Source organism: Vombatus ursinus, unplaced genomic scaffold (assembly GCF_900497805.2).
Source record: "Vombatus ursinus unplaced genomic scaffold, bare-nosed wombat genome assembly UNPS02014973.1, whole genome shotgun sequence".
NCBI classification, from domain to species: domain Eukaryota; kingdom Metazoa; phylum Chordata; class Mammalia; order Diprotodontia; family Vombatidae; genus Vombatus; species Vombatus ursinus.
The window spans coordinates 8,682,291-8,697,101 of record NW_020954751.1 but is presented as its reverse complement, the minus strand read 5'-3'; the positions used below and the strand labels follow the sequence as shown (position 1 = coordinate 8,697,101).

The following is a 14,811-nucleotide window of genomic DNA, read 5'->3' as shown; positions in this document are numbered from 1 at the left end:
AAAGATATCACATTTAGAGTATCAAGGGTTAAGTTAAGCTTTGTAGTCTGAAAATCATGCAGTTCTTAGCACCTTCTTCTTTCCACCCTTTTTTCTCCACTCTGCTATAGTCACTATAGAAGCAGCAGAGACAAGAGTGAAGGTAATTTTGCATTTTTTTTAATGTGTTGCCTTGAATAACAAATTCATCCATAAAATGATTGGTGAACTGGTAGTTTCTTTATATTTAGCTAGTCTGACCCTCAGAACATAAGTTCAATCTGTTGTAGGATCATATTAAATACATAGTAGGTAGTTGATAAATGTTTCTGAATAATTTTTAAATGGAATTTCTCTTGGTATTTAGAGATGGAAGGGACATAAGAAGTCATCTAGTCCAATTCCTTTACTTTTCAAATGAGGAATATTGAACCCAGAGAGGTTAACTAACTACTGACTTGTCCAGGTTCTATGAAAAGGTGTCCTGGAGACAGCTCTAAGTGGTGAGCTGGATGTCAAATTTTCAGAGTGAGCATTTACACCTCAGAAATCACAATCATTATAGATCAGGGCTTTATTGTTTTGGTATCTCTAGACTTTTAGAAGTATTAAGGACACAGATTAAACATAGTGTGTGTGCATAGAATTTTTTTTTTTTTTTTTTTGCAGAACAGCCTACTTGTTAAACATTTACTGGCACGTTCCTGTATTGCTCTATCAATATTGCTTAAGAGCAGTAGAAGGTTCAGGAAATTAAGTCATCCTTAGATTTGAGGTCTGGTGACTTGAGGCTAATAAGGATGATAATAATAATAATAACTGGCATTTCCATAGAACTTTAAAGATTTACAAAGTGCTTAACATCCACGATCTCATTTGAGCCCCGTAACACCCCTGTTTCTATGTATTTCAACCCAGGCCCTCTTATTCCACATCTAGTATTCTTCCTATTAGACTAGACACTGCTCATTTTCTGAGAATTTAAAAACAAGCATGAAAAGTAATAAATATTTTATGCGGATGAAAAGAGAAAGAGTGCCCAGGGAGAAGAATGAGAAGAAGGTGATTTCAAAGGTGGGGTTCATTTTGCAAATGTGAGGTTGGATTCCTAAATTCAGTCAAATACAAGAGGCAGCACTGACGAAGATCAGAAGACTTGAATTTTTGTCTCAACTCTGCCTCCAAGTTGCCGTGTGATCTTGAGCAAGGCATTTGTTCTCTGGATTCCCTTTTCTTCCTGTGCCACTTGAGGGGTTAGTACTAACTGATCCCTGAGGCCTCTTCTAACTCAGTGACTCTAATTATCTTAAACAAAACCTCCTGCAGAGCTCACTCTCCTCTTTAATATTACATTTCAAAGGGGAAAAAGACAATGTTTTGTAAAAAAAAATTTCAAAAATAGATGATGGAAAGGACAAACTTGCGATTTCAAAGCGGTATTGAGAAGTAACCAAAAAAAAAAAGTAAGAAAAGAAGGAAAATTCCATATTATCCATTAACATGCATGAGGAAAATGTGCCAAATGATGCTTTACTCCAGGGATCAAACAGTAGGTAGTGGAAAGAGCACAGAATTTGGAATCAGAAGACGGTGGTTTTAGTTCCAGCTGTGACACTTGTTCCCTGTGACTCGGAGTGAGTCAGTTGACTAATCTAGAAGTAGCTAGGTGATAGAGCAGTAGACCTAGAGTCAGGAAGACCTGAGTTCAAATCCAGCATCAGATGCTTGCTATGTGACCTTGGGCAAGCCAATTAACTCATCTGTCTCAGTTTTTTCATCTATAAAATGAGGATAATAGTAGTACCTAGTTCTCAAGATTTTGGGAGGATAAAATTTGTAAAGCATTTTGCAAAGCCTAAAATATAAAATACTATATAATTACTGGTTATACTTATATTTATATTATACTTATATTTATATATATATATTTATACTTATATTTATATTATACTTATATTTATATACACTTATATTAATTTCCTTATTTGTAATAAAAAGAAAAGAAAGTATGTAGTACTTGTTTCACAGGGTTATTGTGAGGAAAGTTTTCTGCAAACCTAAAGGAATAAAGAAATGTGGAAACTATTATTCCATTGACTAAAGGATGTTCATCACCTATTTTTAAACACATTGAATCTATAGATTAAAAAAAAAAACCTTCCCAAAAAATCTCCATGGATCTCACAGTGAATTGAAGAAACCCTATGTCTCATTTTAGACCTACCAGGAAGAAGAGTCTTTTACTGCTGTCCGGGAAATCAATCAACAAGCATGTATTAAGTTTTGTCTGCATGCCAGGTACAACCCTAGGACCTCAGAGTGCAAAACCAAAATGAAATAATGGTCTCTGTCCTCAAGGAACTTATATTCTTTTAGAAGAGGCAACATTTACATAAATAAGAATGTAAATAATGTATACAAATTAGTATATGAAGAATATATTCAAAATAAATATGAAGTACTTTTGAGAGGGAGAGGGCTGGGTAGAACAGGAAAGGCTTCATGTAAAAGGTAGTGTTTGAGCTAAATCTTGAAGGAAATTAAAAATTTTACGAGGTCAGAAACTAACACCAAACAGCTTATTTCTCATTCTAACCTCATTAAGCATGGCACCTAAAACCCCACTATGACATATGTATCTCAAGACAATTCACATCTTACTTCATGTCATCCCTGGAGACCTGCTGACTTCTTTATGACATTTAGGTTCTAGGGTAAAGTTATTACGAAGAAGAAAGGTATAGGTATGGTCAGCATGAGAACTTGCCCTGTGACTTCTCTGTCTGCATATGAAAAATGGGCTTCTTTTCCCTGGAGTGCTTTCAAGGAATACAAAACTCAGCACAGCCAAAATTAAAATAAGAGATAACATGTTATGCTGTTAACCCTAGTTTCTATTCTCAATTCTGCTAGTAACTTTATGTAATTTTGAGCAAGTTCTCTGGGACTCAGTTTCCTGATCTGTTAAATGGAAAGAAAGAAAGAGACAATATTATCTCCAAAGACCCTGCCAGCTCTATGATTCCACGACCTATTCTACAATTAACACTAACCACTGCATTAGATTCAGTCATGTAAAAAAATCAAATTTTTATGGAATTGCCAGTTGCTGGACAGACTCAGTTGGAAGTTAGGATCAGGGGTGGGGAATCTATAGCCTCAAGGCCACATATGGCCCTCTACATTCTCAAGTGTGGCCCTTTGACCGAATCCAAACTTCACAGAACAAATCCCTTTAATAAAAGGATTTGTTCTGTAAAATTTAGACTCAGTCAAAAGGTCACACTCAAGGACTCGGAAGGCTACATGTGGCCTGAAGGCTGCAGGTTCCCCACTCTAGGTGATCTCTGTGTGAACTGTATTAGAAATCATTCTTGTCCAAGTAGAGTTTGAGCTAAATAGCCTCTGAAGTCCCTTCTAACTCTACAATTCCGTGATTTGATTTGACCCACCATACATAAAAATGCATGCAGTAATGAGTTATATGACAATAAGGTTCTACTCTATTAAGGTTTCCTAAATGGGATGCAGTGCAGTCATCCATAGAGCAAATGGAATGGGACTTTGTAGATAATTAGAAAAAAGGCATGAAGATTAAATTCTTTCTAATCCTTTCCACATGACCAATTCAACATGAGATAACTTATCATTACTTTCCCATACTCAAGTTATAGCTATGAATTTAGAACCTACAAGATTCAATTCAGCTTTTGAATTTAAAAAAATGTATTGTCATTTTGGTAGCACATAAAAGCATTTTCCTCATCTTCCTTGAAGTGATTAGGTGATATTCGATCCAATAAAACATTTATTGCAGCACCTACTACATATGGGATTCTCTATTGAGGCCAAGGATGCAAAGATAAAAACAGTATCACAAAATCTCAGAGTTGTAAGAGACTTCAGAAGATATCTGGTCCAACCCATAGCTAAACAAAGATCTTTTCTATAACATATTTGACAAGGAGCTATCCAACCTTTTCTTGAAAGGCTCAGTTAAGTGAAACACAAAAGTCCTAAAAAGACCTATTTCATTTTTGTTTGGTTCTAATCGTTAGGATCCCCCTCCCCCCCCACTTAAGACTGCTTTGTCACCGGAAGGGCCAGTGTTTTATCTAATAATGGCACTAGATGGTGCTACTTGAGATAAGTAGTCAAAGAGCTATATTTGACTAAGCCACCAGGGGATGCTGTAGACTCTAGCTGAGTTTCAGTATCAGCTCACCAAATTCCTGTTGAACATTTTATACTAGATGACTTCTAGGCATCTCCAACTCAGTAATTCCAAAGCAGAGCTCATTATCTTTCCCCAAAACCCACCCATCTTTCATTCCCTGTTTCTATCAAGGGCCCCACCACTATGCCAGTCACTTAGGTTAGGAACCTTGGAGTAATCCTCAACTCCTCACTGCCCATCATTTCACATATTTAATTAGTTTCTAAATCTTACCTATTCTTCATCCACAACATTTACCGTTTTCCCTCCCTTTCTCTTCTCTCACAAAGCCACCATCTTATTTTATTCCCTTATCACTTCCTGTCTGGACTATTACAATAAACTACTGATTTGTCTCCCTTCCCGAAGCTTCTCTCCTCTCTAATCCATCCTTTGTAAATCTGCTGAAGTGATTTTAGTATCTATCCTGTTGAAGCAAACCTCCCAAAGTAATTTTCCTAAAGCACAAGTATGACCACATTTACTCATCTGCTCAGTAAACTCCAATGGCTCCCTATTACATCTACAATTAAATACAGATCAAATATTCCTATGTTTTGTATTTAAACCACTTTACAACTTGGCTCCAACTTTCCTTTTTTACCTTGTTTTACATTTTCTCACCCTCATATACTCTAAGTTTCAGCTAAACTAGCCTTATACATCTTCAGCCTATGTGTCATTGCATAAGCTGTAGAATACATTTTTTTTCCTTTCCTTTGCCTCTTAGAATCTTTAGTTTCTCTCAAAACTCAGCTCAAGGAACACCTCCTACATGAATCCTTTCCTGACCCTCCCCTTCCTAACCCCTTTTCCCCAAAAGCCTTTCATTTATACTTACATATGTGCATGTTGTCTCCTCCAATAAAACATGAGCTCTTTGAGGACAGGTACTACGTTGTATCTGTCTTTGAATGTTCAGTGCCTAACGCAGTGCCCAGCACATGGGCCAGGAGCAGCTATCCAGTTCTTTTGCTATGCATTCAGACTATGCCAGGAGGAGTAATGGGGATTAGCAGCATACTTTTCATAAGGCCATCATGAGGTTTAGCATAGCTTTTTCCCCTGTCTCTCCATCTTCACTCCTCCTGGTACATGCATGGCATAGCTGACTACAATAGAGCAGCACTTCCCTCCATAGTATTCGTGGCTTTTTATTGAATTGGGGAACCCATTCTAGTTACCTCTTTGCTTCAAACATCAAGCAGAGGAACTGACCAGGGCCTACTTAGCAGTGTGGTTCAGGGGAAAGAACACTGGATTTGAAGTCAGGAAACCTGAATTCAAATTCCTTCTCTGTTATTTACTATCTGTGTGACCTTAGGCAAGTCACTTGACCTATAGGTCTCAGCTTCCTTCTTTGTAAAACAAGGAGGTTGGGCTAGATGACTTCTGACATTCCCTTCCATCTCTAATCCCATGGTTCTATGATTTATTTCCCCACTCTTACTACATAATGAAGGAACAGTTTCAAATATGCTCATAGAAATTGCTAAAAGAGATTTCAAAAGATTATGGTTTTTGAGGTAATTACAAGGATGAAGAAGTCAAGGAAATGGATAGAGAAAGAGGCAGTAGAGTGGAGGCCCTGCATTGTCTTACATCATTCTGTTATCACTAACATAGAGGCTAATTCAGACTATCAGCTTGCCTCTCTTGTAAGGCTTACATCAGATAACAGATGTAAAGCGTTTTGTAAACTCGAAAATCTTGTATAAAATTGTTGTACCTGCTGCTGTCTTTGTTTTTAAGATCTTATTGCCGGGGTGGGGGGGAGGGGTGGTCATATTAAACTGTGGACTTGTTAAGCTTGCAATCCACTAAAACCCCAGCATAGTTTTTAGAAGAACTACTATCTAGCCATGCTTCCTATATTTTCTTTTTAAGTGGAAATTTTTTTAACCCAAGTGTAAAACTTTATAGCCATCTCTTTTGAATATCACCTTACTCAATTTGGCCCAATGTTCTCACCTGCCAAGATCTTACTGGATCTTGCAGCCAATCTTACTTGGAAGGAGGTGTCCAGTGGATTGCCCCCGGAATGATGCTTAGCATTGTCATGAACATTCGTAGGTGACATACTTATCAAATTTGTAAATGACTGGGAGGTCGAGGGGTAGCTAATAGCAAAGTGCGCTTGTGCGCACGCGTGCGTGTGCACACACACGCGCGCACACACACACACAGCAGCAGCAGCAGCAAGGTGGCACAGCAGATAAAGTTTTGGGCCTGGGGTCAGGAAGACTTCAGTTCAAATCCAGCCTCAGACACTTTTTAGCTTGGCAAGTCATTTAACCCTGTTTGTTTCAGTTTCCTCATCTGTAAAAGAAGGATAATAATAGTGCCTCCTCCAAAGGTTCTTGTGAGGATAAAATGGGATAATATGTGTAAACCACTTGGGAACCCCTAAAGCACTGTATAAATGCTAGTTATTGTTGTTGTTACCATTATTATTATCTGGCATTCTCCAATCCTTTGGTTCCTTTTCTCTACAGTGATTCAGAGGTCACTGCCAGTGGCTGGACAAGCATATCTGCCAGTTATTTTTCAGTACCTCAGAATTATGCTTAGCTAGGCCTGGTGATTCAGACTCATCAAGAGCTGTGAGGTGCTTAGAGCTCGGTCAGACATTGAAGACACCAAGGTCATCCACTGCATCCCAGGCCATTGCCAGTCGTCTTGACTTTTGTCCTACCCCTGGGCTTGTTGACTCTGACTTTGATGACTTTGTGCAGCTCTGCCTCATTTAAATCCAATTCACACTCAAGTCAAGACATCACCTCATGATGTCACTTGCCCTCTTCAAAATGAAGGACAAACAACAACACACATACAGGTCACTGCCTCAAGGAAGGTGTATTCCAATGGCAGAAGCAACATCTAAACGATGAGCTATATACAAAATATATGCCATATAAATGAAAGGGGATCTTAGAGGGAAGGCACTAGCAGCAAAGGGGACTGGAGGGAAAATCATTAAAAGGGTATTATAATGGCCCAGGTAAGAGATAACAAGGGCTTGAAAGATTCATGGCAGCTGGAAATGATAAGGAAGATGCAGCAGATATTTGAGGACCATAATTTCCAGAATTTGTCTACTTATTAGATACATGGGGTGAGGGAGAGGGAGGAGTAAAATATTGCTTCAATTTTCCAGCTGGGGTGACTGCGAAAATAACGTTGCCCCAAAGAGAAATGGGCAAATTTGGAAGAGGTCTATATTTTGAGGGGAAAATTATGATTTCAGTTTAGGATACGTTGAATTAAGCATTTATAAATACTATGTGCAAACACTGTGTTTTGCGTTGAGGATACAAATAGAAAAGCAAGACAGGTCCATTTCTTAAGATGCTCACGTTCTAATAAAGGAGAAAACACATATGGAAGCAGCAATGGATAGAGCTCTGGGCAAGAAGATATGACTTCAAATCTAGGCTCAGACACTTACTAGCTTGGTGACCCTGGGCAAGTCATTTAACTTGTTTGCCACAGTTTCCTCATCTGTAAAATTGGGGCCATAATAGCACCCACCTCCCAGAGTTGTTAGGAGAATCAAATGAGATAATAATTGTAAAGTGCTAAGCACATTGTCTGTAATACTGTAAGCACTATATAAACGTTAGCTATTGTAATTAGAGGCAGCTAAGTAGCACAATGGATAGAGCACCAGGCCTAGAGTCAGAAAGACTCATCTTCCTGAGTTCAAAGCTGGTTTCAGACGTTTACTAGCTGTGAGATCCTGAGCAAGCTATGCAACCCTATTTGCCTCAGTTTCCTCATCTGTAAAAATAACTTGAGAAGGAAATGGCAAACTGCTCCAGTATCTCTGCCAAGAAAACCCCAAATGGAGTCATGAAGAGTTGGACGCAACTCAAACAACTGAACAACATTATTATTATTAGTTTCATGGAGTTAGATGGAAGGATCCAGTGGTCTTTGGAGTACAGAAGAAAAATAGATGTTAATGCTTCTTTTTTAATATCATTTATACTGATAAAATCATATCCATTTCTGAGGTTGAACCATTTGATAGCACCAAGACCTTTAGTGACAAAAACTTTCTTTTCTGGGTCTTCAGTTGCTATGTCTGTAGCATCTGCAGGAACAGTTGCCAGGCTGCATTTCCATGGATGCTACTTCCCAGGATGATGGCTGAGGGCACTGGGCTGGAAGCTTGCTATTCGCAAAGTTCTTGGGTTCAAGATTCTAAACTGTCTCCATAGTCTGAGGGGAAATGATCAAGGTGGTGGTAGTGGTGGTGGTTAGATTTGCCTCTCCATCAGGCCAGCCTAGTTTAAACAGCAAGGCATCCTAGTGGTAAGTAGAGTGGTAATCATCCTAGCTGTAAGGAGAGAATTCCCCTTGTTAGGGGAAACCATATTTTAAAAAAAAGTTCAGTATCCAAATGGACTCCCATAATGTCCAGAAATGACTCCATTTTGCTCACTGTTTTCCATTTTCAATGCAAACAGTACTTGTTGAAAGCACAAAAATCAGAAACTAACATCATTGTCTTTGATTACTTCTAGTTACTTGGAGAAGACCGATTTCAAGATATTGAAAAAATTAAGACAATTGGCAGCACTTACATGGCAGTATCAGGCTTATCGCCTGAGAAACAGGTAAAAAACTATTTTCTTCTTTATTTAAGTTAATTTTTAGTATGCTAGACAACATCCACTCCTAATTTATTAGCCAGAATCAACTCAACTATAAATCCCATGAAAACAGGGGCAGAGTCATATCTTTCAATCTGCCTCAACACCTCATACTATGTTCTGCACACAGTAGGTAACTCACAAATATTTGTTCAATGAGTCAGTGCTTGGGGGGAGGGGAACATGAAAGGTTTGGACAATCATAAAGATCTGAATTTATTTTTAACCAAACATTGAAACAGTATTCCTTCTTCATTAAAATCTTCTCTAAAAACGCGTAACTATACTTTCATATATTAATAACTAAAATCCAGGGAACGTTCCTTAAAATTTCTTTGCTGATTCAGAATTCTGTAAGACATTATAGTCATCATTGTGAACATCAATTACCTTTGTCCATCACTAGAGACATGAAAGAAGAAATTGGAATCAGAGGGTAATGAGCCTGGTGCCCCTTCAAAGTTATTTTGCCAGGTTTTCTTTTGCAATTAGATCTCTTACACAATCATGTTTCTTTGTGGTCACTTTTTTTCTCCTTAAAGTACATACAATAATTATAGACAATTAAGAACTTTGGTCCCAATTGCTATATAATAATAATAGTAATAATAGCCTTTGTGACCATGTCCAAATCACTTAACCTCTCAATACCCCTAAAGGAACTCTCTAAAGCTATGAAATTACAAATTACCTATCTGCATCAATGGAGTGAGTTTCCACAGTGGGAGTTGCACACACTGGTAAAATCACAAGCTCTGACTTAAAAAAAATCTAAGAGTAGTGAAGACCTTTATTCAAGTCCCACATACTAGCTATGTCATTGTGGGGGAAAAAAAAAACAAACCTTTCAGTGTGTCCCGGGCAAGTCTTTCATACTCTAAGCTAAAGAGTAGGTGCATTGTTAAGAGAGAGAGAGAGGGTTCCGTGCTGAGTAATAATAACAATAATAATATTATATAATTAGCATCATAGGATTTAGAACTGGAAGGAACCTTAAAGGTTATATAGTATAAAATCTTTTGTCCCAATACACACAGATAATAAGTAGCAGAGACAAAATTTAAACCCAGGCTTTCTGACTCTGACTCCAGTATGCTTTCCATTACACCCCTACTGCTTTCTTATATAGAGAGCAGTGAGGTTCCTCTAGTACTAGTTGACTAAGCTAACAAAGATTCTTAGTACCCACTGACATGAGTTTAAATTGCCTTGGGTCTGAGTGTTGTTGCTCTTTGAAAGCAAGCTTCCTAAGAGCTAAAGATGGAGAATTCCAATAAAGTCCTGAAGGGCAGACAGTAGAACACTTTATACTGTGCAAAACATTTTATACACTTCTCACCTTTGATCTCCACAATAACCTTGTAAAGGAGGCAATACAGATATTGTTGTTGTTCAGTCCTTTTAGTCATGTTCAAATCTTCCTGACCTCATTTGGGGTTTTCTACTAGAAAAGATACTAGAGCAGTTTGCCATTTCCTTTTCCAGCTCATTTTGCAGATGAGGAAACTGAGGCAGAGTTAAGTGACTTGAGCAGGATCATACAGCTAGTGTCTGAGACCAGATTTGAATTTGGGTCTTCCTGATTCTAAGCCCAGTGCTTTATTCACTTCACCACCTAGCAGTCCTAGTATAAGCCTTAGTTGTCAGTTAATAAGCATTGATTTACCAAAGCACTATGATGTGTACTGGGTATACAAAAGCAAAAATTCCTTCAAGGAGCATACATTTGGGAGCAGAGGGAGAGATACCATATAATGTACATATATGGGTACTGTGCATATAATCATTTATACACATGTGAATATATACATAACCCTATGCACATATATATATATGTATATTATATATGTACATATTTATACTCACCCAAAAAGAATAAATAAAAGGTAGCTAGAGGGAGAGAGAGGGTACCAGTAGTTAATATCCCCATTGGACAGATGAGGAAGAAAAAAAAACTTCAGGCTAAAAATATTTTTTACTTGTCTTAGAAAACAGAGCTAGGAAGAAGAAATTATAATGAACAACCTAATAACGATGTGGCAACAAGAGAGAAAATATGAAGAGAAAATATTTCCAAAATGATAATAACAGCATTTCAGATGAGTGTGTAAAAGAAAATCATGACTCAATTGAATTGAGTACGTATTACCAGTGTAAGACGTGCCCAGGACAATCTTAATATATATTATTAAGTTAAACTTCTAAAAATGCCAATAAATATACTAGAATAAAAGGCTTCCCTCAAATCAGAAATATTTTTTCCTCTTCTTACTTCTTTCCTCCTCTTTTGAAAACTCTCCTTCCTTCTCATATCATCTCCGTCCTTTCTCACTCTTCACACCCTATTCTCACCTCTGGTTTTCTATCATTTTTCTTGTCTCTTTCCCAGTCCCACCTGGGCAGTGATCAAAAGTTATCGAGTCAGATGGACCAGTGACATGCCTGGCTCTGTCCATTCCTGCCTTGCCTTCCACAGTTTTTAGCAACAACTTTGAAGGCCTCCTTTTTGATATTCTATCCCTATGACTGCACCATAGAAACCTTTGGGCTAGAAAACATACACTACTGCTTGAGAGGACTGGAGAACATGTTATATGTCAATGGGATTGAACCAGCCTCTAACCTATGGATAGCTGGAGCTGAACAATAAGAGAATAAGGAATCAAACAAATTTAATTTCAAAGTGAGGGAAATGGCTTGAAAGCAAGGACACACATGCAGGGGCCCTGCCCCTACTACTGGGGCCCGGGGCAGTGTAGAGAGATCTCAACACTTATACCAATGGCTACACAGTGAGCTGTAGCCCTGACAAGGAGGGGTAAAAGCAACAATGAGACAAGTTTGATTCGTTGCAGGACTTCATGACCAGACCATGGAGATCACATTTCAGTGTAACATAGACCCATTACTTCTAAAACCTGTATCTCAGAGAGGTTCAATAACCTTCAGGGCCAATGGAACAAGGTTAGTGCCTCTTCCACAGAATGGATTTTCAGATACTTAAAGATACCTATCTTCTGCCTGCCTCCCCATTTCTCCTTCCCCATCTTTGCACTATCAGGCTAAACATCCCTGGTTCCTGACTAATTGACCCTTGCATATGTCAAGATATTAGGAGACACCCTGTGTTCCAGAGCTAAGGCCCAGTTCTAAATCCTATGATGCTAATTATATAATATTATTATTATTGTTATTATTACTCAGCACGGAACCCTCTCTCTCTCTCTTAACAATGCACCTACTCTTTAGCTTAGAGTATGAAAGACTTGCCTGGCACACTGAAAGGTTTTTTTTCCCCCCACAATGACATAGCTAGATTGGCAATCGTTTTGAAACTTTCATAAACTTATTTATATGACCCTTGGGGGCCCAGATTTATGATTTCATCTGTATAAGAAATTCCCAGTGTGAAGACTCCCTCCACCAATGCTGATCAGAAACTTCACAGTAACATAGACTGACTTGCCTATTGTCTCCTAGCTCTTAAGTATCAAAGACAGGATTTAAACCCAAGTCTTTTGTGACTCCAAAGCATCACACTGCCTCTCCTAACTGTGATATACATTAAATAAACACATAGGGTTTCAGGACTTCATTCTTTCTTAATAACAATGAACTATGGGTAAGGTCGGGCTTCAGGAATTACATCTAAACCATATTTCATTCTGAATATAGAATACAAAGACCTTAAGGATCATCTTAGCCCAAGCCTCTCACTTTACATGTGTGGAAACTGAGGCCCAGGGAGGTGAAATCACTTGCCAAGGGTTGCACAGTCAGATAGTATCAGAGCTGGAAGGAGAACTCGGGGCTCTTGGCTCCCCAGTCCTGTGCTTCTTTCATTTCACCAATCTGCCTTTTTATTCAACACAACCTGTTTGTTAGTGCTTTGTGAGCCATTAGTCATTGTTACAATCACCATCACTACCCTGAGTAGAGAGTTGTGGGTCAGGTTAGGAGGTCATGGAATCCAAGCAGACACCGACTGAGCAGCAGCAAACATACATGCTGAGAAGCGGGTTGTTTTCTAGGCAGAGGCCAGCCACATTTAATGGGCTCTGTTTCTCTGTTGTTTAGCAATGTGAAGACAAGTGGGGACACTTATGTGCTCTGGCTGACTTCTCTCTCGCCCTGAATGAAAGCATACAAGAGATCAACAAGCATTCATTTAACAATTTCGAGCTCCGCATTGGTAAGTACAAGATGAGATTGCTCACGGAGAGGTGAGCCTGCAAGGAATCCCATGGCGGCTCGCCATCAATACTAATAGCTAATCAGAACTGGAATTTATTTGTGGAACACTTTACATCGACAGAGATTTTCACACACGTTATCGATTGAGAAATCAATCTTCACAACAACCTGGGGAGGAGAGTGAGTTCTGAAAGTATTATTATTATTCCCTTTCTCAAAATAAGGAAATTGAAGCTTTCAGGGGTGAAGGCACTTGTCTAAGGTCAAGAAGTGCTTTGCACATAGTACTAATAATAGTAACACCACCACTAAAAACAATAATAGCTAACATACGTGTAGTGTTTTAAGGTTTGCAAAATGCTTAAAATATATATTTAAATATATACAAAATATACAAATATATAATGTTTATATAAATATATTTATTGAATTGAAAGAATAGATTTATTTTAAATATATTTGTAACATATTTATATGTAAGTATCTATAACAAATTTGTGTGTAAGTATATAAGTATCTATCACATATTTTATATAAGTATATATAACATATGTATATATGTGAATATATAACATTTATATGAGTGTATATATAATGTTTATATATAAGCATATAAATGTTATATAAATATACCTATATGTTTATATAAATATATTTAAAATAAATCTATTCTTTCAATTGGTCCTCACAACAACCCAGAGAGTTAGGTGCTATTTTTATACCCATTTTACAGATGAAGAAACAGTCTGAGAGTGGTTAAATGATTTGTCCCAGGTCACAAAGTTAGCAAGAGTCAGAAGCAGGATTTGAACTCATGTCTTCTTAACTCCAAGTCCAGCATTATTGGTCCTGAGTACATAGGAGACATAAAATAACTGTTCATTTAAAGTGAAGTAGTAAAGCCAGGTCCTCTGCCTTTACTCATTATGCCAGAGGCCTCTTAGACTATGCTCCCTTATATAGGGAGCCTTCCCTGCCGAACAGACTAGGTGAATGTTGTGGTTTTCATAGCATAGTCCCAAAAGGTCCGAGTTCTTGCAGAGTCAAAACCCACAGAATTCTAAAGAAGAAAAGGCCTTTAGCAGTTATCCAGTCCAAGTCTCTAGTACAGGCTGTCTCTCTAATGTGTTTGTAATTAACCTATAATACTTCTAGTGACAAAACACTGGAGAAAAGAAGAAAAAAAATAATCAAAGTGTTTGGCATCACGCCCAAGCAAAATTATGAAGGAAGCAAAAATGTTAGCATCTCGTCTTCTTCATGGAGACACTTTCCCACCCTCCCTTTTATCCATCAGTACTCACGTATCCTGTACCACCCACCCAATGCCTTCTCTGACGAGTCCACTAATTTGATCAGTTGAGTAATACTTTACATGACTCATTTACAGAGTTTACATTCTCTTGGGAGACACAAAAAGTATATAATAATAGCTATTATCATCATCATTATTATTTAAAATAGCATTTATATAGCACTTTAAGATTTGCAAAGCTCTTTACAAATTGTATCTCATTTTATCCTTACAACAATCCTGGGAGATAGGTTTTGTTATTATACCCATTCTACAGATGAGGAAACCGAAGTTAAGATAAGGAAACTGAGGTCCAGGCCAAGTAGCTAATTCGTGTCTGAGAGTAGATTTGAACTTTGGTTTTCCTGACTCCAGGTCCAGGGCCCTAACTACTCCATCCACTTCACTATTTACACAAGTAGGTATATTCAAAGTAATTTCAAGAGTACCTAGCACAGGGACAGTTTGGT

The 14,811-nt window shown here is 38.0% G+C and overlaps 1 protein-coding gene across 1 annotated transcript in view; it reads left to right on the top strand.

The window, feature by feature from the left end:
* The window catches only part of ADCY8 (adenylate cyclase 8), a 361,242-nt gene that overhangs the window by 338,114 nt on the left and 8,317 nt on the right, over nucleotides 1–14,811 (top strand). The window contains exons 16-17 of the mRNA XM_027845527.1: nucleotides 8,725–8,817; nucleotides 12,931–13,045. Coding sequence (XP_027701328.1) covers nucleotides 8,725–8,817; nucleotides 12,931–13,045 — 208 coding nt within the window. The remainder of the gene's footprint in view (nucleotides 1–8,724; nucleotides 8,818–12,930; nucleotides 13,046–14,811) is intronic.